Here is a 26,240-nt window from a genome sequence, read left to right on the forward strand (position 1 = left end):
GAATAGTTGAAGAAAACTAATGATAAAATTAATGGAATTTAGAAAATCGAGTTGGTTTTATTTATTTATTTTTTCTTTCTAAAACGATGTAAGATTCTACGGAAACCCTTCCTAGGACGGTAAGGACGTGTCTAAGCCTCCAACCCTTCTCTCTGTCCATACAGTTTTTAGGTCACCATGCTCCACGCATAATAATATTAATTATATCATTAATTAAACTAATAGAATACGTAATATTAATTGATTAAAATAAAAAATTACTGAAGATAATTTTAAAAAATAAAACCAAACACAGTCCTTTAAATAAAACAGCAGATTTCGTTTTCATTTTGGCGAAACAAAGTAAATAACGCCATTCCATTCCACTCTCCAGCATATTCCAGAGCAAATACGAATCCCAATCACAGCTTAACCAGCACCAATCACAAAGAAGTAAAACATTACGCGATTTTATTTTAAATTCACCAAATATACTAATAACATTTTTATATTATTACTGAAAATCGATCGAAAACTATCAACTTTGGTAAGATTCCCTTCTCATTTAATAATTCCCGAATCGATAAATTGAAATTAAAAAAAAAGGAAAAAAAAATAATGTTATTATTAGGGTTTATGAATCGACGGTATATTATGGATACAATTTCTTTTACTTAGTAGTAAAATATAAGAAGGTTATTTGAATATAGAAAAGCTTATCATATTTATGGAAGCAAATAGTGAGAGCAATAAAGTAAAATATATATAAGCTCTTAAAAAAAAGTGATTATTATTATTTTGATTTGTGAGTGACACTAGAGAGAGAAGAGAGAGAAGGAGTATTAGAGGATGGAGAGAGCGCATTTGAGTAGGAACAACTGAGATTGCAGAAACTCAGCATCGTGTTGGAGAGAGAGAGAGAGACGGAAATGCATTTTGTGAACACTGGAGCTTCTCCTGAGTCTCAATCTCAATCTCAATAATAACAACAATATAAACAGTAATAATCCCTTAGAAATCAAAACGACGCGTCACTGAGTTTGATGTGTATGTGTGTTTCGTCGTTTCCACTTGCTGCTGTTGTTGTTATTGTTGTTGATTAGCCTCACTTGTTCGTTCGTTCGTTCTTTCGCGACCACACGTAACCGTTGGATTTCGTTGATGGCTTCGACCACCACCTCCTCCCTCTGCACGTGGCTCGTCGCGGCTTGCATGTCAGTCACGTGCGACGCCGACCGCAGCAGAACCCCTCAGGCAATGTTCCGCTCCTCCAAGAAGTCCCGCACTTCTCAATTCAATGTTTCCTCTCTTTCTGGATCCGCTCATTCTGGTATTTCATTTTATTCAAATCTTGCCTTTCGATTTTATCGCGATTTCTCAGATTCTTGATTCTTGCCTCAATCTTTAACGTTGAATCTGGCTCTGCTTTCTTCAACTCAACCCTGTGTTTTTAATTTTTATTTTTTTTATTGTTTGTTAGAGTTTGTGTTTTCGTTTTGGATCTTTGTTTTTGTTTTTTAATTAAGTGGGGCTGTTGGCGTATTTGATTCCGGTTTAATTTTCGAAGAGTGTTTGGTACCTGCTTTTGTTGCTTCGTTGGTTGAGGGAAATTATTTGGTTAGGTTAGCACTGGATACTCGCGCGTCACTTCACTAATTTGCCTCTAGTATTTGTCGTACGGGCACGCGTGAAAACCATTCCCAATCTCGTAATTATGTTTTTTATTGTCATTGCAATTTCATGGTGATTGTTCATCGTGTGTGTTTGTTTGTGTAAGAAAGTATTACTTTAAATATGACTAGGCAGTTATGGGTTTTTCTTTTCTCTTTTTTCTTTTTTTCTTTTTCCTGAAATGCCAGTAGCGGTGAAGTGTTCATGTGCCAAAAGTTGAAAGTATCGCCCAATGTATGGGCACCTCTTTGGTTTGTTTTTCTTTGGGCGCTTTTCATGCTTCTGAGTGAAACATTATGACGTGTTTTTAAGTAATGCCTTTATAATATTGGTTTTGGTATGTTAAAACACAAGGGGACAATGAACGAGTCTTTGTTATTATGGTATGAATGGAAAATAAATGAATTTTAGGAGAAACTGCATGTCAAATGGTCTGGCTTCTTGTTCTTTTGTATTTTAAACGCACTTGAGTTTAGACATGTTTATGTCTATGCTGATTCATATAGGGATGGGCTGGTTCAGCGATCTCTTTATTATTATTATTATTATTTAAAATTCTAAACATCGGATGGAAATTTAGGCCTGCTTCTATATGATGATGTTTAATAACATTTTTGTAATACAGTTCACTCAAAACCTAACGAGTATTTATTCTTTGCTGGTGGTTGTATTTCTTGCCTAACATTCATATGCACCTTTAGGATTAAGGTTTCTTGACAATTAGAAGATACATATTTTCAAGTGGTAGGCATCTACTTTCTTGAATGGTAGGCATTTACTGGTGATGTAGATAGAAGGGATCCAAATTTTTAACATTAGTTTATGTCCCATGATCCATATGTCATCTTATAATTGTGAATTTCAAGGTAAAACAATGGCTGTAGCTTTGCAACCTGCCCAAGAGGTCACAACAATAAAAAAACCTCCTACGAAGCAAAGGCGAGTAGTTGTGACAGGATTGGGAGTGGTTACACCACTTGGGCATGATCCAGATATCTTCTACAATAATTTGCTCGATGGTGTTAGTGGCATAAGCGAGATTGAAACATTTGATTGTGCAGAATATCCAACAGTAGGTTGCATTTTACTCAAATTGTATTGTTGTCTCCTTCAGATTTTGTTCTCAAATATTATCTGTTTGCAGAGAATTGCTGGTGAAATCAAGTCTTTCTCAACTGATGGCTGGGTAGCACCAAAGCTTTCAAAGAGAATGGATAAATTTATGCTCTATATGCTGACAGCTGGTAAAAAAGCCTTGGTTGATGCTGGAATTACTGAAGACTTAATGGATCAGTTAAATAAAGAAAAGTGTGGAGTTCTGATTGGCTCGGCAATGGGTGGCATGAAGGTTGAGATTCAATACTGGATATTAGTTTACTTTTGTAAATTCAATTGTATGATTTTTATGTAGAAGCAGCATAACATCTTTAAGGCATTGTGACCCCTGCTGGTGTTGTGTATTAACAGGTTTTCAATGATGCCATTGAAGCTTTACGGATCTCATATAAGAAGATGAATCCTTTTTGCGTACCTTTTGCAACAACAAATATGGGTTCTGCCATGCTTGCTATGGATCTGGTCTGTTTAAAAGATCTTTGGGCGCACTGTCTTGACTCTTTTTGTCATAGGCTTGCTCTTTTTTACATGCACATTATCCGAAGCTTTCAAGGAATGACTTCTTTTATGGATTGCAGGGATGGATGGGCCCTAATTATTCTATTTCTACTGCTTGTGCTACAAGTAACTTTTGTATATTGAATGCAGCAAACCATATCATCAGGGGTGAAGCTGTAAGTATTTTTGCTATTTTAAATTTCCCATATTATCCCTTACTTTTTCTTTTTGGGACAAAAAAAAATGGTTTAGTGGTGCTCTCATCATGTGGCAACGTCTTAACAAATTTAGTAAACATGAAATTTGTCTGCAGGATGTGATGCTTTGTGGTGGCTCAGATGCTGCTATTATACCAATTGGTATTGTTTTGTTACTCTTTCTTTCATGGCTTGTGTGAAATTATCTTGCCATGAATGCAAAATATTAATCCAGCAATCATTGGTGTAGGTTTGGGAGGCTTTGTGGCCTGCAGGGCACTCTCACAGAGGAATACCGATCCTACCAAAGCTTCACGCCCTTGGGACATTGTAATACTCTAACTTTACTAAAACTGCGGTAACATTGCAATGGTTCACGAGTTCATCAATCAAACCTTGGATTGCAAAATAAAATAAAATGAAATTAATTACATTGTGTTCGGCTGCTAATAAGTACTAACAATTCTATACAATAGCTGAGCTGTGTTGAAGCTTTATCAGAAACAGCAAGGACACTTTAATTTTTATTTTTTAGTTTTATTTTTTTCTTTTATTTTTAAACTTTTATAACAATACAATTGAAATACCATAATAATTTGATGGAGTTTAACATTTTATTATTGTCTATAATTATTTTTTAATTTGAAAACAACAGCCATCTTTTGTAATTTAAGATCTCTAGTTTATGCTGATTTAAGGGAATCATCGTTTCAAATATGCAAAAATGATGAGATGAGACAGCCTTTCTACCCAATGAGGATTCATTACCCTCTATAATTTTTACCAGCCTACTTTTTTCCAATTATGATATATAGAGAATTGGTTGAATATCCTTTGCTTTTTAAAAAACTTGTATTCTTGGAGTTTGTGTATGCAAGTTTATGCATTTCTTCTTGATGTGCACTTTCGTTACTGACCATCGGCTTGTGGTTATGATTTCACAGAACCGTGATGGATTTGTCATGGGAGAAGGGGCGGGAGTTTTGCTCTTAGAAGAACTGGAGCATGCTAAGGTACAAAACAAGCTATTCTTCAAACTTGTCATTACCAATCCTACTACTAATTCTCTCCCAATCTTTATTTGACGTTCATATTAATAGAAATTTAAATGCATCTATCACCTTTTGCGTATAATTTTCTTTTTTAAATTGCAGAAAAGAGGTGCAAACATATATGCCGAATTCCTTGGTGGAAGTTTCACCTGTGATGCATATCATGTGACTGAGCCACGTCCTGATGGTAAAACGTTAAATGCTTAAAGCTATTCGTGTTCATATAATCTTTATGACAACTTTGAAGTAAGACATGCTCACACACGTGTTTTCATAAAGAGTTCACAACTTAAATTTTTGTAGGATATTTTCCTCTTAGTTGAAAAATTCTTGCTTAACTGATGCGAGTTATTTTGTGATAATTATAGTATAAAAGCTTAAAGGTCTGTCTATGTATATATCTTTAGGCTAGCTTTTATGGATTCATGCTATGTTTCGGCACTTTCACTCGTATGGATGCCTAAACTGCTAATTCTGAAGTATTTCAGTTTGAATTATTTAAATGAGTGCTTTAAATGTGAATCTGCTGATGTTCTGTTTGTTCATGCCATGCTCTTAAAAAAATGAGGGAGTGGAAGTGGAAATGAATTTAGCTTGTATTCGCAGGGGCTTTTCTATTAATTAGTCTGTGAACCGCATAACTGAAGTTTGTAGATAGCTGATTGAAAGTGACTATCATTTGTCATTTGGTGTCTAATTGCAGTCCGCAGTGACCACTGTATCTAATTCTTGTAACTCATGTTTTGAAGAAAATAATTGTATGTATGATTTTCTGTATTAAGATTTATCCTTTATAAACCATGCTATTCATTTCTGTTGTTACAAATTTTCAGCGTGATTGAAACGGTCATTAATCTGTCTTCGTATCTCCAAACTTTGGAATGTAATTACTCACTCTGATCATGACAATCCCAGAATAGTGAAAGATTAAATGTATCCTGCCTAATTTTCTGTGGTTCTGGAGTTAGATTTAGCTTTTTAGGGTCATGTTGATATACCTTCTAAATAATTATGATTTTTTCTTAGAATAAATGATCGTAGTCGTGTCCCTGCAGATCATTCCAGACTCATGGTTGCACTTGTTTTATTTGTTCCATCTTAAACAGGGGCCGGCGTTATACTTTGCATTGAAAAGGCATTAGCTCAGTCTGGAGTATCAAAAGAGGATGTGAATTACATAAATGCACATGCCACATCCACACCAGCTGGAGATCTTAAAGAGTACCAAGCTCTAATACATTGTTTTGGTAAAAACCCCGAGGTAAGTTTCGTTTTGGTTTAATTACTCCTTTGATTCTTATACCCTTTTAATCTAAACTTAACCTTTTAATCTATTTTAGTCCCTATGATTTTGTACTATAGGGACTAAAATGAATTGGGTAGGGACTACAACATGTAAGTTTTAAGTGAAGGAATGAAAATGTAAAGATTGAGCAAGTATAGGGATCAAAGTAGTAAAATAACGGTTCTCTTTACATGATAGTATTGCTATTTTTCTCATTGGAGCCCATTGAAAGGTAATTATGATTTCCTGTCTTAATTAATGCTGTTATTTATCATATACAGTTAAAAGTGAATTCTACAAAATCCATGATTGGTCATCTACTAGGGGCAGCTGGCGGTGTGGAAGCTGTAGCCACAGTACAGGTTAAAACTAGTAATCACTTGTGCAGTAGCTCAGTTTTCAACACCAAGTATATTTTAAAGATTTACCTTTCCTGAATGCAGGCAATTAGGACAGGGTGGGTTCATCCCAATATCAACCTAGAAAACCCAGATACAGGAGTGGTATGTCTATTGCAACAACCTTTTACTAAAATTACGTTGTGACATTATTTATTATACAATTATCTAATTTGGTGAAATGAAAAACAAAGGATGCCAAAGTGCTTGTTGGGTCAAAGAAAGAGAGAGTGGATATCAAGGCAGCCTTATCAAATTCATTTGGTTTTGGGGGTCACAATTCTTCAATCATATTTGCACCCTTCAAGTGAAACAGATTTTATAGGGAACTACTTTGTTATTTATCATAAGGTAAGGTTTATATCTGAGGTTATGTTTTTTGTTGTGACTGTGGTCCAGAGTTAAGATTGTGTTTTTGTGTGGTTGCAGTTGGTGAGTACCGAGAGAGTTATTGCATACTAACTGGAGCGTTTGGTTGGGTGAGGAGAGAAAAAAATGTTTGTTGGTGTGCCTAAAGAACGAGAGATTATCTATCTGGTGCTCTTCTGGTGGGAGAGAGTGAGTGAGTCACTATCTATCCTATCTTTTGATGGCTATAAAATCCTATCTTTACCATGCATGGCTACAGTAGGAGTTGACCCACTTTTGATGTAACCGTTTAACAACCATTTTTATGGGATACACTCTTCTTTTCTTTCATTCCCATGTACAAACAAATAGACCCAATTTCACTGCCTGGGCATTCGCCAATAACCATTTCTATTTATTTTTTACTTTTACATTTTTAAGGATTTTTAGATATCATGACATCACATGTCGTTTTCTATTCATTCAGTCTACTTGTAGGATATAATTAATAGATTATTATTTTACTGATAATTTTTTTTAAAAAAATTCAAGTTAATATTTTTATTTAAATATATTTTTAGAGTTTGAAAGAAAAGGATCAAAGGTTAAAAAATTCTATGGTTATAAAGTTGTGACAAAAAATTATATCAATTATTTAAGACCTTACTAAACTTTGAAAAAGTTCGTGACGCACTCTTTATCGTCTTCTTTTTTATACAGTCTTTCGTTGTGTGATCTTTTTGTGTAATTATATCATTAGTCTGTTATTTAATTTTTATAATTTCAAAAATGCAGTTATATAATTCAAACGAAAATATTAAAGATACTATTCTATATATTTTGTAGAAATTGGAAACAAACACATGTTTCATACCATTCACAAGATTGAGTTGACGTGAAGGAAAAGTCAACGTACTGTCCCAAAACCATTAAACCTAGTGCAGAGAGCATCACTTCGGGATTCCTTAGGTTAGGTTGAAGAAACTATTTCTACCACAAACAACCACCACCAATATAAACCATAGATCAATAATTTCATCATCAATTTTATGTTCAAACCATAGATACAGCATCTTTAGAAACAATAAATAAATAAGTAATTTCTGTAATGAGCAGAGGTGCCTAATTTCAGATAGGCTGTTGCTTCCTACACCCCCATCAAATTCTTCCTCCACCAATTAAAAAAGGCTTTCGGAAAAAAAAAATTCGGTGATTAGAACAGGGTGATTGCTTTCCAGAAAAAGAAAAATTCCAGAATTGTTTATTGTGTTGGTTCCAGAAAATAAATTTCGAAAGTGGAAGGGTGTTGGGAGAAATTTTATAGGTGTAGGAAGGAAGCAATGGCCAAATATTAATGGGTGTCTTTGTAACACTGTATTGACTATTTTGACGAAATTTAATCTAATTTTGCAAGGATCGCTACTTAATCTTTTTGATCATTTTTTTTTTAAAATTACTAAAATATTAAACTTTTGCGTAAAAAATAATTAGCTCCGCTTCATTAAGTTCTAAACCTTACAAAATCACTTAAATTTTATCAATTCCAACTAAACTTGGCTTTCAAAATTATAAAATGATTTCTTATTAAATCTATTGAAAGTGTTATTGATTTTAGGCAGAAGATAATTTAAAGGCAGAAGATAATTTAATAATATTTGTCTTCAAAAACAAAGACATCATTCGTTTAAAAACAGAAACCGAAGGCAATAAAATTGTATGCAATCATTTTTTCGTAAATTTCTTCAGACATTAATCTTGTTTGCTGTACCACTGGCTCAGCGAGTAATCCATAATAAGTATAATACTAAATAATATTTTCCAGTCAAAATAAGCAACATGTTATACACGTTCGAAAATCCGTCATACTATCATTCTTTCACATTAATTGTTTTTGATGAGGTAGAAATGGATCTCTTAAATAAATATATTGTACTAGAACACAATATTTCAAACCACCTTAAAAGGTAAATTTTAAATTACACGAAAAGGGTAAATTGTAAATTACTTCGATACTCATGTAACAACAAATATCCTTTTCATTAAAAATATTCTTAACATCCTAACATCTACGTGCCCAGAACAACAACGAAAAGCAGGAAGTGAATGCATGAGACAATCATGGATGCTGAAAGGAAAGTTGGATGGATCATAAATTTTAACTTAATTTGGAATGCTAACATCTTTCATTAGACTACAAGCAATCGAGCAATTGTAACACGACTTATCGTAAAAATATAAGATTTCTTTTGTGAATTAAAAAGATAAAAATATTATTATGAATAATTCCACACTCAGCCTGGCCTATTGTAAAACAATGAGAATAATACAATTTGTATCAAAGAAAACAGCAACCCCAAAACCTGCTTCTCTTTCTCATCAAATAAAGAATAAAACACAAAACAACACTGGTTTTAAGTTAACTGATATACATCACAGGGAGCTTCAAAATTGAAATAATGCGAATGAATGCATTACGATTATCAAAAAATCAACCTACGATCATGCGGCCTTTTTATTTCCTTTGGTGCCTTTGTTTGGAGTCCTTTTTCGCTTCAAATTGTGTAGGGAAAGTGCACCAGAGGCACTTTTTCCTTCAAGTTTCTTTGTCATCTTTACAACACTAGCCATACCTTTTCTTGCGGCGGCCCGCTGCTGCGGCCGCCGACTCATCATTTTCCGATCAAGCGGCCAATATGCATACGGCTCAAGTTTGTCTTTCTTCTTAACATCTCCACCTGCCTTTTTACTACCATATTCCTTCCCTGTGTAGGCCCAACCAGAATCTAATGTTTTTCTCCGTTTCTGGCCTTTAGTTCCAGACTTTGCAGATATGTGACTATCTGGTTCACTCCTTGAATCAAAATCATCATCCTCACGCTTTTTCTTCCTCCCTTCCCCTTCCTCACGGATAATCAGCCGTCCTTCTGAATCTATCTCCATCTCATCATCTATCCTGGACTTTCTTTTCAGATGCTCTGATGTTTTAAGAGCTGACCTTGTTTTCTGCCGATCAAGCAGATCGAGTGGCTCGTCATCAGATTCGTCAGACAAGTGCTCCGGCAAATTCTTCCTCAGCCTCATATTGGACCTAGATATCGGTCATAATTGATTTTCAGATCGAAAGCTTCTGGCTTAGGATAGGTTCTATATTACTTATCTTAGATGGTTAAGAGTGGAGATGGCAAAAAAAATTCAATATACGGCAAAAATCTTACATTGAATACTAAACGGGTACCTTTAACAGATACAATAAGTAGAGAGATTAATTCTTTTCAAACTTGTATTGTGCAGTTCAACTTATATAAATTTCTTTTTCATAAAAAACTAAATTTATTTGTACTAATATTTTATTAAGCAATTTATTTGGTTTATAATTTAAGGTTAAATTTTATTCGAGTTTATACGTAAGAGAATTACTTCTTAATAAACTTATTTAAAATTAAAAAAAAAAATTGGGTATCCATGAGTACTTTTTATGCCGGTATACTTGTTCGGTGTCATAAGACATCTCAAAATATTCTTACCCAGTTTATGAACTATCTATTGATAAAGAAAAAAGAAAAAAGAAAATGGGAAAATAGGTCCCCTTTAATTATAACGAAACTCAAATGAAGCAGCAAGTCATTAGAAGAATGAAAAAGTTAAAAGTTACCTAAATGAAGATGCTGATGATTTCGGATGTAAGGAAGCTTTGCCACCTCTAGAATTCAAGTGCTCTGCTTCGCTATTGCCACTATCCCCATCAAAATCTGAAAAAATCTTTGTATGATTCCACATGCTTTGCCTGAAAAGTAAATAAATTATTGGTTTTATGAAACGACTATTGACGTGTATTGCAATTTAAACATTGCACGAAATTCACAACAACAGAAGACTAATCATGCAACTCAACTTCAACTAAAACCTAACTATCAGAAAAAACTCATTTAACAGGTACTTTTTTTAGAGGTACCAAAAGTATGTCATTTTAAAATGATTGTCCATCTTATAAAGAGGATTGCTGGTGGATCAATCATAAAATCTTTAGAGTCCAAATTTAATTTATGGACACAAAAACTACAAGTTTTCGTGAGTTAGATACAACAAGACCTTGGTTATGAGTTCTACTCTAGCACTTCTTTTGCCATTTGTTTGCTTTTCTCACTGTTGTCAGCTCACCGACACATTTCTGCCCTTTTGTTTTCTTACAGCAGATGTTATCAACTTATCACTGACACTATGGCGGTCATAAATTTGGGTATTTTTATTTTGAAAATTTATATATGTACTGTATAACTTACACTCTTTATATCTAAACTTCAGTATAGTGGCCCATTTAGGGTGAACTTCACTACTATTTGGGATTAAATAACCATGCAAAAAGATCTGTATATACATGCATGTAAAATGCTAAAGAACAAGAAAGAAAGGGATTGGATATTCAGTATGGGATTTAAAATGTCTTCTTTCTAATAATGCAAATAAATACATATTGTTACCTGGATGTAGTTGCTTTTGAAAAATGAGATTTAGTTTCTTCAGATTTAACACTTCGATTTCTCTCTTTCCGCTCCTTGATCTGTTAAAAAAGGATTCAAATTTCAGGGAAACTTCTATCATAAATTATTGCCAGAATGACATTCAACCAACCTTGCATATATTGGAAAGAAGTTTAATATGTTCTTCAGGCATGACAGCTTTAACAGCCTCCAGCCCACACTTCGAGACAAGCATTCCCAAAAGAAGTTTAACCTGAAAACAGTGGGAATACCACAGTTTACAATATGGACAATAGTAGTTTCAATTGTGAAAATGCGGTCACCAAAACAAAACCCAAAAAAAAAAGGTAATCCAGAAAAAATCAAGTGAGACGCAAAACCACCTTTGCCTTGAAATGATTTTTTGAGTTGTCTTGCCACTTCAACAAACCTTCCACCATGCTTTTCAAGTGAGTTTGCAACCCTTCAGCTTGTGATTTGGCTACTAATACCTTTAAAAAACCAAGATTGGCCTACAGAGTGATGTGACCAAGCACATTTCATTAGTGGTTCTAGAAAATAATATAGGCAGCAATGCATTTAACTTACTAAAATGGACAATGAAACAAACCTTGATTATCTCTCTATTATTACTCCGCAACAGAGCGAGTGTGCCAGGGAGCAATTTCAAAGCAGTTAAAACAAGATCAGAGAACTCATAAGCCAAACGGGCTAAACCTTTGGCTGCGGCACTTATCATATGCGGAGTTTCACCAGCAAAGTGTCCAGCAACCTGAGCTCACAAAACCATGAGATCAAATTACTCCATGTGGGTAAAACATATAGATCGTACAGTATTCAATAATTAAGTTTAAATGTTCTAAAATCAGGCCAAATTGGTTTACATCAATTATTCAATGAAGATTAAAAAACAACTTTAAACTGGATATTTACCATCTGAAAAAAATTATTCAAGTTTTCTCTGTTTCCACCTCTCTCCTCATCCCCAAAGGCATGGGCAATTTCAACAAGAATCTCATAAGCCCTGTTCCTGGTTTTTTTGTTTGCCTGCAAGGGTACTCTTTAAATTTAGTAACAAACTTCAAGAAGTAAAGCTATGAAGCTACAGTGAGCAAAAGTAGTGCCCATGCCGAGCATCTTGTGATTCTTCGTCCACAGAATAATGCACACAACAGTTCAAATCACACAAAATAATCACTGCTTATTTCCAATCAGACGCGACGAATAGTAAGCATTGCATTGTATGAGTATATGTATAGATGGTCAAAACAACAAAAGATATACTAAAGATCTACAGACAAAAAGCAATAGGTTAAATACGTAGAAAACAATAGATAAACAACAAACACAAGTAGAATTTAAAGTATGAATTTCAAACACTATAAACAATGAAAACAGAGGCTTTAGGGACTTCTATATTTAAGAAAGGAACCACATCATGGACAAAATTTATCGGAACATTAAGCAACAACAGCTCATGAGTCATGAACAATTAATAGTAGTTTCCAGAATAGAAACTAAAACTGTACTACTAAAAACTTTCCACAATTAATATGACACTACCTCTTTAAGAGCAAGTATAATTTCTGTCAGGAAAATATCTCGCCAGTGCTCCAGGTTATCCTACAGGAAGTACAAAGTTTCAGATTATTTCTACATATACAAGAGTACAAATCAATAGTATACGAAAAACATAGAAGCAACAGTCCAGTATGGAATACCTTTGACTTTGAGACATGAACAACCAAGAAATAAAGGCAATCAAGTCTATGTCGTTTGGCAGAAAAGTGACATGGAAGAATATCAACCATAGTTCCAAGCAGCTCCTCAAACTTTAATGAAACAAAACTATCTGAGCTCTGTCAAGAATGATCCAAAGAGAAAACTGTAAGCAGAAATATTTACCAACATGACACTAGCTCTACAGTAAAATCATCAACTTCTAAAATTAAAATGTGGTGCTCCAAGAACTCTACAGTAATGACACTTTGATGATCCCTTAAAGATAAAGATTAGAGAATTAAGCAAATTAAATGAACCCAATCAACTACAGATCCTGATAATATGCATATACATGGAACCAGTTATGGAAGAGTATTTTAGCAAGGAAATAGTACCAAGAATACTGAAACGAAAACATTGCATTAAAATGGAATTAATTTGAAACTTCTACGGTGACTGGAAAATTAAATAAAACGAAGCAGAAAAATACCTTAAGAATGATTGAAAGTACTTTGTATGCCTTCTTCTGCATGACACCTTCAACATCCTGTAAAATAATAATAAATATAAACATCCTTTCCTGTTAGAAAAAGGCAATAGGAAAATTCCTTACAGCGCTTTATATCAGTCATACCTGAAATGCTGGCTTTATTGCTTCAAATAATAGAGCAATATCTTCAGCATCTAAACCAGGCAACAGTGAAACTGCCAAATCAAGAAGCTGTGCCCTGGGATAAAAAAAATATATATGAAATAAATGCAGAAACTCAAGAAATAAAATAATTAAGTAAAATAGACATGTGACGACTAAAATAAAGTTTACAACTTCGTGAAAAATCACAAGGAAAGGTGGAAGAAATAAATGATTATAAGCACCTTAAAATTGATAGAGACAAATTGTTTGATGCATCATCAATCTGCATAGAATTAGAACTTGTGGAGGTTCCTACTTTTCTGGCTTTTTGAGTGTATTTATAAAGCTTCACCATTTTTTCCTTGAACAAATTCCTTACGTCTGCTTTATCTGCTATAGAAGCTACATCACCAATTGTACACTGTACATGAAAGCAAGACCAACATTATTAACTTGTTGTACATGTTAAATGCAAAAAGAAGAGAATCAATTCAATTCTGAACTCTTGAGAAATGAAGATGCCACAAAAATTAGTCTGTTCTTGGAATGATACAGTATACCATGGAAAATTCTTCTTCTTTCCCATAACTTACCTATATATATGTGAGTGCGTGTGTGACAATATTCTACGTACTATTTTTTGGGGGGGAGAGGGAGCATTCCAGGGGAATACTTTACTGGAAATATTGCCCCGTACATCAAAGACAACACTTAGAATTCAAAGTAGCTATCTTTCAATTTAAAAAGGTCTAAGAAATGGAAATGGAAATGGTAACCCACACAATAAAATATTGAAAGAATACATTAAATTCTAAAAATCACAATCATTCTTCTAAACAGAGTAAATTACATTAATTACCCGAGGTTTCAAACAACAAATAAAGGTGACTGTAAATAAGGAGAGTTTGCGTAATATCACAAAAATTAGGAGAGGCTAGTGTAATTAATTCTTATAATTAACATCTGTGAGCCCTAGTTGTCTCAAGATTCTTCAGCTAACCTATCTATACAATATCAACCTACCAGAAGTAAATTACATGCTTTGTTATTATTTTATTAGGTATTGAATTTTTTACCAACTGGCTCGTGAAAGAGTTGTCCTATCTCCATTACATTAACAATTGAAGAGCTGAAACTTGAAAATGCACTTCTACATTAAGTAGCACGGATACTAACAAGAACACTGGACACGACACGGACGCGGACACTTTGACACACGTAGTCTCCAAAATCTAGGACACGGGAACATGGATCTATATAATAGATCATTATGCATTTACATCCTCAAAATCATCAATAAACAAGATTAGTCAAATACAATAATCTAAACACATTGTTAGTTAACACAAAAATGAATATAATCTATTTCTCTAATATCCAAAAAGCAACAAGCAGTTATCGTCATGGTAGTCAAAATCGAGATTCTACTCAAGATCGGAAAGGAAAATATAAATCGGAAGATCGTAAGATCCTACAAATTTTATTGTCACTCAAACTTCATAAATAATAAATAAATTTTATAATAAGAGAAAATTTATTTTCTAAATCTTTTTGAAGAGTAGATTTTTTACTTTAATAAGAGAAAGGAAATAAAGGAGTTATTATCTCACTAATTGATTTTCTTAACGTTAGATGTGTGATAGAGAGGGAGATAGTAACTTTTTAAATAAAAGTTACTTTTACCTGCAGCTATGATTTTACTGTGCAGTTTTACTTCTGAGTGGGCTTTTAAAATTGGGCTTGTTAGGTTAGAAAGTGCTATTGTCCCTGCAAAGCTTACTGTTGCCATTGCGAAGCCTATTGTTGCTGCTGCCACTGTGATGCAGAGTTGGTGTCGTTGCCACGATGCGAAGCTCCTGTCGTTGACGCTGCGATGCGAAACTCGTGCCGTTGCCGCTACGAGTTGTAAAGTTGGTGGTGCTGCTGCGATTAGCACCGTCACGATTGGAAGGGACCGCATCGCCGGAATCGCTGCTCCCAACCGAGTTGGGATTTACAACAGCGATCCAACACAATCCAACACAACGGCGATTTTCAAGGATTGTGTTGGATCGCCGTTGTAAATCGCAACTCGGCTGGGAGCGGCGATTCCGGCGATACGGTCCCTTCCAATCGTGACGGTGCTAATCGCACCAGCACCACCAACTTTACAACTCGTAGCGGCAACGGCACGAGCTTCGCATCGCGGCGTCAACGGCACGAGCTTCGCATCGCGGCAACAGCACCAACTCTGCATCACAGTGGCAGCAGCAACAGTAGGCTTCGCAGCAGCAGCGGCAACAGTAAGCTTTGCAGGGACAGTAGCACTTTTTAACCTAATTTCCAAAAACCCTAAATTTCTAACCTAACAAGCCCAATTTTAAAAGCCCACTCAGAAGTAAAACTGCAAAGTAAACTGCACAGTAAAATCATAGCTGCAAGTAAAAGTAACTTTTATTTAAAAAGTTACTATCTCCCTCTCTATCACACATCTAACGTTAAGAAAATCAATCAGTGGGACAATAACTCCTTTATTTCCTTTCTCTTATTAAATTAAAAAATCTACTCTTCAAAAAGATTTAGAAAATAAATTTTCTCTTATTATAAAATTTATTTATGAATTTTGAGTGACAATAAAATTTGTAGGATCTTACGATCTATGTTACGATCTTCCGATTTACGATTTATATTTTCCTTTCCGATCTTGAGTAGAATCTCGATTTTGACTACCATGGAAAGGAGTGCCCATGTTCACACACACATATATGCTTAAACCATGACTTAACCTTAGTGTCCAGTCACATAAAAGAATTCATACAATAATATATACAGAAAAGTGTCTGAAGCAAAAAAAAAGGTTGAGATAATTTCTTTGACAACTATCTACATAAACTGTCTGCATCTGTGCTACTCCAACATACTGATTGACTCAGGGCAATAAGTGTCTAGAACAATTTATAGATAATAAGTAAACCTAATGAACATTACATAGCAAAATCTGTATCAAATATGGAGTTGCAGTGAAGCTTAATTAAAACATGTCTTGTGGATAATAAAGGATTAATATCAATCACATAACTAGGCAATAAAAATCAAGGATGAAAAACGAAAATAGAGAACGCCAACATATACAGAACACAAAATTCTAACTATATGTTGTGTTAGGCAAGATTTACATTCTATTCAACTATAGTAAATTGCAGAACCATTCCTAATTATTTAAATTGCAGTACCTGCAAACAACCACCATCGTCTTTCGTAGATTTAAGGAATACATCAGATAAATCTTTCAACCAGTTCTTTGCAGATGATTTCAGAACATATAAATTTTCTCTTGCAACCTGTGGTGAATAATGAACTTGTTCCTTGGCCATATCCTCACCAATACAACCCTTGTGTTCTAAGTCCACAATATTGTTTTGCTGAATCAGAAGTCGCAAACTAGTGCATATTATTCCCCGAATATCAGGTTCTTCTTTCAGCTTACTACGCAAATGTTTCTCAAGATTCATGAAACTTGTAGCAGTGTCTGAAGGATAATTGCAAAATGAAGGCAGCAAAGACCACAACGAGTATGCAATTGCATCTGCATTCCTTGATGATACCATCAACCCTTGCTTCTCAAGCTGCAAATGCATAAATAAGTTAACAATACGATTTAATATGACACAGCACCTTTATATATAAAAAAAAGAAATACCTTTTGAGCCTTCTCCCTCATACGCTTAATCATAACCAGAATTTCTTCAGAAAAATAATTTAAAGGTGCACCAACAATATAATGTTTTAGAATTGGAAAAAGCCAGACATTTGCATCAGATAAATCTTCAGCTTCCAAATTCAGAGGTACAAGGGACAACAGAGTTGCAGGTCCCATTGCCACTAGAGCTGCTCCAAAGCATTCATGCAGCTGCAATCATAAAATGGAAAAATATCAGTAACAATCATAGCACAGAAAAAATAAAAAGATCAGACAAGTTCCACATCCCCAAAATCATAATATTGATTAACGAACCAAGAAAAAGTAATGAGCTAAACTTCCTAAAAAATTATTGAACATAAAAAAACTCAATTGTACAGCTTTGAGCAACTACACTGTACAAGTACTCGAAGATATTTAGAGAAATAAAACAGTGAATTATATTCATCGTTACAGTTTTACCACTGTATATATAGAATACGAAGAGTCAAGGTACACTCCTAACCCTAATCCTAAAGATGGGTTCCCATACATGAATAATAATAAAATACAAAAAACATTACATTTCAACACAAGTTAAACACATGCATCATGCATCAACAACATTAAATGTCCCGGTAGATTACATTTAGCAACGCCATTTAGCAACGCATAAACACAGATTTGTGACCTAGAACACCAGGGTTCACAATCAATACCTAATTGCTTTTGAATCTTCAAAATCATCATAATATAATTAAAAATACATGCAAAATTGTATGCTCTGTATAAACATGGCTAACGAAAAAAAAAAAAAGATAACCAAGAGGAGACCTGTTTCCTAAATGGAAAATCTTCATCTGGAAGCTTCTGCACTTCTTCCATGTTCTTTAGTATCCCTCTCATAAAATAAGGCGAATGGTTTCCTGAATTGAACGTGATCTCATATATTAGCATCAAGCCATCCATACCAAGCTTTCTTTATCAGATAATATTACAAAGAGACGGTAAGTAAGAAGCTAATAAAGAAATCATGAAATGAGACCAAATCAAGTTTTACAAAACTTAATCAAACTGCATAAAATAATGCATGTCACCAATGGCCAACAAAAAAATTAATAGTTAAAAAATCAAATATATAGCATATGTGGATTAGCTATGAATAATATTATTTATAATCAATTTTTGTTACAATCTGTTATAAAAATAATTTTTTTGTTTGGATAATGTTATCTCACAAGAGATTATAAGATAGTCTATTTCAATAAACAAAATGTCTAATAAATCACATCTATCATAGTTAAGTTAAAAAAAAACATCAAATTATTTGTCATAATTTGTTTTGTATTATAAATAATTTACGGTTAGAGATAAAATAGAAAAACAAATAGTTAGCAAGAAAATCACCTATTAGATTTTAATAATAAGCTTGAAGATTTTGCATGCAATAAAATAGATTTTTACTTTAGCTCCCCAAAATAATATCATTCAAATTCGCACCTAATTTCTGAAACATAGCTGAAACAACTTGGAATACTCTATCCCAGACTGCAGTGTAGTGATAATCAAGCAAGCTCTCGACAGTTGCACAAATTTTTTCAATGATGGTTGGTGCTGATCTCCTTGATTCTTTGTTTTCACTCAAACTGATCTGTTCCACTCCCTGTTTAATCAAACTTTCATCAATACAAGAACTTATCATGCTCTTGAGCGCATCGGTGGCTGCATGTATAGCCTCTTCATGTTCAGATGCCAAAATATCTGCATTTTTCAGAATAATGAGTATACCACTTTCACAATTGCCTTCTGACAACATCAACAAAATCCAAAAGCACAGCAGAATTCACAACATATTACCTTTAAGTGTATTAAAGACAATGGGGAGCTTAACAACACATATTTGCCGGTTAAGAGAATAAACTTTATTCATTCCAGCATCAAGCAAGCGAGCAGTAAATGTTAATCTGTCTCCAGACATTTTATTTGATTCGATAGAACGGGCCAATGTGTTTAACAACTCAAGTAGCGCTTCAGGGGAAACTTCTGACAATGGATAGTGACAAAGAAAACTCAGACCATCTGTAATGCGCCTTGTAACAAGGGGTTGATGCAGATCCAAGAGATATTTGAAGTAATTAAGAATGCTGGTCTTAGATTTCCGTGACAAAAAAGGAAGACATTCTTTCAAGGCATCAAGAATATACAGAATCTGCTGAGCTTCCTTAGTTCCTTCACCAGTATTTGCATTTGCCCCACCAACAAGCAATATAAACCTTTCAAGTAGGTTTGTGACTCCCTCGCTTGCAGATGCCAATAGTGAAGAATTTTGGAAGTTTAACAAGACGTCACAGTGACACAAATGTGATTGCTTTCTGACCTGTGGATAGATATAGTTAGCACAAAGATTCAAGCATATCACAATACAGCAAACATTGTATTCCTTAGTCAGCACCCAAAGAAGTCATATAGAAAACAAATAAAAAGTAATGTGACCATCCTTCAAAATATCAGCCTAGTTAGACAACCACTGTTCCCCAGAATTTGACTCCCATTCTCCCTTTTCAAATTACTTGTGCTGATTGTATTGGATTTATACTCCAGTAAAGGATTGATTCATCTGGGAGGTAAGTTTTTTTCCTCTGACAGACCTTGTGTTCTTTACTTCATAATATGCTTTAGGTCCTCCCTTTTTATTTTGCAATTTTAAATATTTCTTGTTATGGCTATTAGGTGCGAGCAATTTGTAGTCATGCTTGTATCAGAAATCTTTGAAGGCAAAAGGCTGCTGAAGAGGTATTTTAATGGCTAGTGTTTTTTAGGGGAGGAAATTAAACAGATTCATGTTCTCTCTCTCTCTAAACAAAGCTGTAAAGTCACAGCAGCAAAAACAATTGCAAGAATCCAAGCAATCAAACTCTGCTTCCTGGAGCATAGTTTCCTGTTATGATAATAGTTATAAATAACATATGAGCTCATAGTGCTGCTGACAAAGGTTATTTGTTTGTCAATTACTCAATGTACTATTATAAACACTCAAATTTATAATTGTACGACAAAATTTTAGTTTACAACGCTCTGGGCTCTCCATCAATTATCTTAAGATGATATATGACCCTCTTTAAGTGGGAAATTTAGGATCTACCATACTTTGTTAAGAGACCCTCATACGCAGAAACTTCCAAATCAAAAACCAAAATAAACCACTAATACTTTTTTATGTTCTTTTCTTCATGTGGCTGCAAGTTCGAACATACAATCTAATATAAATCACCAGGTCCTATAGCAAGTGACTTTAACAAGTAATTCTTTTCAGTCATTATAAGAGTTATCAGAAACCACACTTCCTCTGTCATCACTGAATAGCCCTCAATCACCACAGCCATCTCACTAGACCTGACCTGTTTTCCTTATGTTTTCGAAACTTCTAAAAAATGTCATGATAGCGAAGATCACCCACAATTCCAATGCAAAGAACATACATTTAATTAAAAGAAAAAAACAACGCCGAAGGCATTAGATGGCATAAAATATTAGATGAATTAACGTTTATATGATCTGAGGTTAAATTAACAAGGATGAGCAAAGACACCTATTCCTGAGATTGAATTAACTAGAATGATAATGTGTTGGAGAGTGATCAGTTACTAATAATTTTCACCCCGGCAAACAGAACGTGTAAAGAAAGTAATTGCATGCTAATTAAAATAATTTCAGAAGCAAATGGTCACACATGAATTTATCTTATTGGCCACTTTTTAATATTCATGTTATAATTCCAAAAACCTTACAGGAATGCCTATAACATACTCCATAGTCAGATTTTAAAAGATGAATAAGTACCTTTGGTCTTGCATCCGTCAGGAACCCTAACAAGACATTGAACAAGGGAGACACGTCAGACCAGTCCACGCTTTCCTTAACTATCAACAAATGCGAGAGGCACTTCAATCCGGAAACAATTGCGCTCTCCGATGCGGACGAAGATCGGAGAACTCGCAGAAGGCTCTCCGACAATGGCTGTCCCTGTAGACTCTCCTTCTTCAACAGGACGCGGGGGACTCTGGGGATGGCAAGTGAGAGAACGGTGAGAAGGGCGTCGATGATGTGGCGGGAGGGATTGGATTCAGACGTGAATTTGTCAAGGGAAAGTCGTGCAGCACAGAAGTAGGCAAACGGAGTGGAGGGTTTGTTGTTGTCTTTGAGCTCCTGCGACATGGCGCCGATGACAGCACAGAGGTGCTGGTGGTTTTCCTCGGTGGAGTTTCCAAAACGAGAGATGATTGAATTGCACAGATCATCGTTGCCTTCATCTGTGCCAAATGCAGGTACCTCCATTTCAATGCCTTCCATGGTGGATGAGGTGATAAAACCCTAGAAAACTAGCTCCCAAGGTTTATAATCAGTGTAAGCACCCAGAGAAAAGAAAATACCTAAACTGAATCATTGTATTGTTAATATTACGCGGCAAATATTGGGCCTATAGGCCCATTCCACTTCATGGATTCGCTCTCCATTTTAGTCTTTTATTAAATATTATTATTATTAACATTTTCCTTAAAATATAAACAAAATTTATTATGTTGATCTTTTATTATTATTATTATTATTATTATTATAATAAAAAGGGTTAAATATATTTTGGTTCCTCAAGTTTTACTCAAATTTGAAATTTATCTCTTCTCGAAAATGCGTGAATTTAGTCATTTTAACCAAATTTTGTTATATTTATTTGACGTTTCAAACACATTTCATGATAGTATTTGAATTATTTATACCGTTTGACACATTTTCGCTTCAATGTTAACTCAAATATTATCATAAAATGCGAATAAAATTTTAAATAAACTTAACAAAAATTGGTAAGAAAGACTAAATTCACGCATTTCTAAAAATAAAAGACTAAATTGGTATAAAGTTTCGAAGAGGAACTAATTCCGAAATGTACTGAAACTTGAGGGACTAAAAACATATTTAACCCTAATAAAAAATAAAAATATTTATGATTATTAAAAAATATATATTAAATTTTAAAAAATAACATTTTATTATAAATAGTTAATTAAATTTTAAAAAATAATTAAAAAATATAAAATAATAAAATAAATTGTATTAATAAAGATAAAATTAGTAATTTAATATGTGTTCCAAAATTTATTATAAAGTATAAAGTGATTGTTTTTTATTAATAGTTATAGATATAATGTTACCACTCTAAAATTATTTAATAATAATAACTAGTAAAAAAATTTGTGTATTTTATATATTTCTCAAAAATAATAACAATAATTGCATTAGAAGATAATCTGGGATTACACTGTAGTTAATTTTAATGTTTGAATAATTCATTTTCATTTATATCATTTTAATTTTAAATAAAATAAAAACAATTAATATGTATTTCTTTTATGTATAATGTATTGTTATAAAAAGAATATAAGATATGATATTATTTAAGAATATCAATGTGGTGCCCAAGAATAATAACAATTATAACAATGTCAAGAGTTTATATATGACTTTTGATGAAAAAAAAAATTCAAATTCAAACTCAATATGGAAAGAAGAAAAAAAGTAAAATTATACTTTGAATCATATTTTCTTTATTTTTATCATTTATTTAATTATCTGATTTAATATGTATCATTAATTTTTTAAAATAAAAAGATAATGATACATTAATTAATATCATATCAATAAATAAATAAAAGACGAGAGGAAAAAAAAGTTGAATCATATTATCATTTTCCTTTAATAAAATAATCATACATAATAAGAATGGATCCTAGCAAGTTATGAACACTCTCAAGTTCAAACAGCAAAAGAATTCAAGTTTTTCCACCCATTCTCCGTATTATAATATGAGGAAAATGAAAAATTGTTGACTGGGAGGAGAGGAAGAACTAGTGGTGTATCAACACATTAACTTTTAATGTATACTGTCATGTTAACAAATTATTTAACGTCATTAGAACTTTATTAGTTTATTCATTAATAAAGTTTGGTTTGAGATTAAAGTGATTTAAAATATAAAATTAAAATAAAATTTAATTTTATAAAAAAGTTTAGATACTAAAAATATATTTAATTTTGATAAATAACAAACAAATAGAATTTATCAATAATATAGAACATTGATAGATAATAATAATGATGATATAATGAATGTCTCGTGAATTAAAAAATCTGTAAATAAAATCTTTGTTAAGGTGAAATATTTCCAATAGCTTAGAATTTCTGATGGTTTTGTTTTGTACTATAATCTCTCAATAAATTACCTTTTAAAAAAACAATATTTTCAATTATATATTTAACAAGATATATCATACAAAGCATGAACACTATTGTAGTAAACATTAAAAAAAATTAATTATTAAATAGTCTATAAAGAACGTGTAGACTTATATAGAGTAAAAATTTATATTTATTGTAATTGGTAAATATTTTATATACTTTTTTTTTTATTTTGTAGTTTTGTTTTAAATAAATGTGAGGATTAATATTTTTATCGATTTGAACATATAACTGGAAAAAAATTTGAAAAATGAAAAATTAAAGAAGTTGATAGAAAAAAAAAATAAAGATAAAGTCAAGTTCATAATGGAGTCAAATTTCAGCTTTAAAGTCAATCGTATCATTATTGGTTGAAAATTTTGAGATTGAGTATACAAATTTTGAGATTAAGTGTGAGAATTATGAGATTCTGATAAAACATTTGAAAAGTAATTTTGGGGACCATTGAGAGGGAGTTCACACGTTTGAGATTTTACACATAGGTTTTGGAGAAAATAAGTTTCTCACATAATGGACAGGTGGAGGTTACTTTTGTATTTTCATGGCTTTTCAACATAATTTCTTCACTTTTGTATAGTCTCTTCTTCCTCTTTTATTCATGTGTAACTAAATTATTTTTTAATGGGGTTAGTCAGCATGTGGCATCGCTAGTCAATCTAAATATTCTCCCATGCATAGCTAGTCAGCACTTACGAGTATAGTATTAATAGTGTCACATGTGCCACATTTATGTATAGATCTCGCATCCATACAACACAACTCACGTGACTAAACTTTCATATATTTGCATGAAAGTATGCATGAAACGCTCTATCTACTCACAAAAGTTGCGGGTTAAATAATTTATTAGCTTAAGACCATCTAATTATTTACTATGAAAGTTGGGAGCTGGAGCAGGTTAGAAAAACTAGCCAAAATAAAATAATAATAATTAGGTGGGCAATGTAATTAATTATTACACATTTTACATTAATAAGAAAAAACTGAGTCAAGCCACGTTATATTAGTAACAGTATAATTCACACGGTCATTTAGATTTACACACATCACGTAGCAAAAAACCAATACCAAAACTTATACTGCAAACAGATCCTAACTACATATTCCGGTGCGTGCGTGTTTGGAAGAAAAAACGCTTAAACGTGGTTTCTACCTTCTAACCTCTTTCCAAACACACTCTTAATATTCACACCTAAGTACCGTGATGAACGGACAGGATCAGTTCCCGGAATTGGCGCGAGGCTTCCCCTTGACGCTATCAGCGAGGCGGCTGATGAGGTAAAGCGCGTTGCTGGTGAACATGGAGACGTCGGTGACTCTTTGCTTGAGCTCCAACTTGATATTCCCGGCGGCGGCGGCGACAGCGTTAAAGCCGGAGATGCAAGTGTCGCCGTTGGTGAGGGCGGCGCTGGTCCAGGTCTGGACGTTGCTCATCTGCCACTGGAAGGTTTCGTCGCGGAGGTGCTGCAACTCGTTCAGCGTCTTGCTCAACTCAATCACCGAATCGGATATCTGCTGCACGCAGTCACTCACCGCAACCCGCTGCCTCAGTTCGAAACCCTGCGATGCGGCTTTTAGCGTCCCAAGGTAGACGGAGAGACCGCGCGTACGGGCCAGGCTAGCTCTGACGGCCGCCTGGGCCAGGTCGAGGGGCTTGGCGGCGGGGTTGGAAAGGTTGGAGAGGGTTTGGACGCAGAGAGCGGGGTACCTGGCCTGCGCACATGATGTACGAAGTGGATCTGGTGGTGGCCTTGCGACGGCGGCGCGTGGTGGAGACAACAAGAGGAGGAAGAGCGTGAAGGCAAGAGTGGAAATTGGTTGCGTTTGCATGTTTGTTATGTATGGAAAAGAAAACAAATAGGAGAAGGAGGAATGGAGTGTTAAGTGGTTTTGTAGAAGATGGGTGGCGATGTGTAGGGAAAACCAAGGTGGTATTTATAGGGCAAACTCGAATGATCTCAGAGTCAATGCTATGTATTCTAGCAGTTTCTCCCAATATTTATTAGGTATTACATACAATGTGTTTATTTTCATACAATATAAATTTCTACTTTCTTTATTAATGAATAAAATTTATATTTAAGTGTACAAATTATATATTACAATTATAATTCAATTATTGTATAACTTATTTTAACTAAAAATGTGTTAATAAAGTAATAAAAAACGAATTAAGTAGATGAAAAGGATAATGTTGCAAAGAATCTAATAATTTTGAGGGAAATTTACCACAATAATACTGAATATTTAAAATATTCGATTCAAAGAACGATGAAGGTAAGAAGATTTTACTCTTCGTGTTAGTGTAATTTACGATATGTAAACAAATTTACATTACATTTTTAGCCACGTCATGGTATTTCTTTTTTTGTAAAGATCTATCCAAAATATTTTATATAAGTTCAATCCACACAGTATTAAAACTATTCTTAACCCAGTCAATAAATTTATAAATTTTTATATGATGTTTAATTGTCTCATTTTCACTTAATGTAAAATTTTTACTCACAATTTTTCCATCAATTTATTATATGTTTTTCATGGCATTATTAAAACCATTTTCATCAATCCCTTTTATTGAATTATAAAAAAAAAACATTTCTACAAGTGTGGTTTCTTTGCCATTTTTACAATAAATATGCTACTTGATGATGTCACAAATTAATTATTTAAAAAATAATTTGTAAATAAATTTATGTTATACTGAATTAATTATACAGAATAATTTTTTATACATTGTTAGTGTAATTTCATACAGAATACAGAATTTTATACATTTGCAAATAAATTAATGCATTTTTCGGTCACTGTTAATTAGTTAAAGTCACCTTAAATACATTCTTAAAAATTTTCACATACAAAATAACTATTTTTGCTAAAACAAACTCATTGTATTTCTATATGAAAGACAAT

General features: G+C 33.4%; 3 protein-coding genes across 3 annotated transcripts; 1 reads left to right on the top strand and 2 right to left on the bottom strand.

Annotated features, from left to right (window-relative positions):
• The first annotated feature begins 774 nt into the window (after window positions 1–774).
• Window positions 775–7,026, top strand: LOC114178380 (3-oxoacyl-[acyl-carrier-protein] synthase II, chloroplastic). The gene is made up of 14 exons (XM_028064245.1): window positions 775–1,309; window positions 2,517–2,722; window positions 2,795–2,998; window positions 3,118–3,228; window positions 3,345–3,440; window positions 3,578–3,623; window positions 3,712–3,791; window positions 4,406–4,474; window positions 4,616–4,700; window positions 5,620–5,774; window positions 6,080–6,160; window positions 6,242–6,301; window positions 6,391–6,547; window positions 6,626–7,026. Exons 1-13 carry the CDS (start codon window positions 1,141–1,143, stop codon window positions 6,505–6,507), a joined length of 1,479 nt encoding a protein of 492 aa, XP_027920046.1. The 5' UTR covers window positions 775–1,140; the 3' UTR covers window positions 6,508–6,547; window positions 6,626–7,026.
• A 1,767-nt stretch (window positions 7,027–8,793) lies between these two features.
• LOC114177789 (RRP12-like protein) lies at window positions 8,794–21,457 on the bottom strand. Its single transcript, XM_028063321.1, has 18 exons — window positions 20,877–21,457; window positions 18,894–19,413; window positions 18,537–18,797; window positions 17,871–17,962; window positions 17,058–17,267; window positions 16,591–16,983; window positions 13,621–13,799; window positions 13,379–13,472; window positions 13,235–13,291; window positions 12,744–12,881; window positions 12,586–12,645; window positions 11,956–12,069; window positions 11,633–11,794; window positions 11,406–11,534; window positions 11,174–11,275; window positions 11,023–11,102; window positions 10,197–10,328; window positions 8,794–9,632 (listed from the first exon to the last, which is right to left on the bottom strand). The coding sequence occupies exons 1-18, from the start codon at window positions 21,384–21,386 to the stop codon at window positions 9,044–9,046; spliced, it is 3,822 nt and encodes a 1,273-aa protein (XP_027919122.1). The 5' UTR covers window positions 21,387–21,457; the 3' UTR covers window positions 8,794–9,043.
• A 2,845-nt stretch (window positions 21,458–24,302) lies between these two features.
• Window positions 24,303–25,284, bottom strand: LOC114179253 (pectinesterase inhibitor 3-like). The gene has a single exon (XM_028065519.1). It carries the CDS (start codon window positions 25,155–25,157, stop codon window positions 24,546–24,548), a length of 612 nt encoding a protein of 203 aa, XP_027921320.1. The 5' UTR covers window positions 25,158–25,284; the 3' UTR covers window positions 24,303–24,545.
• Between the last annotated feature and the right edge of the window lie 956 nt (window positions 25,285–26,240).

This window comes from Vigna unguiculata, chromosome 3, assembly GCF_004118075.2.
Source record: "Vigna unguiculata cultivar IT97K-499-35 chromosome 3, ASM411807v1, whole genome shotgun sequence".
Classification (NCBI taxonomy): domain Eukaryota; kingdom Viridiplantae; phylum Streptophyta; class Magnoliopsida; order Fabales; family Fabaceae; genus Vigna; species Vigna unguiculata.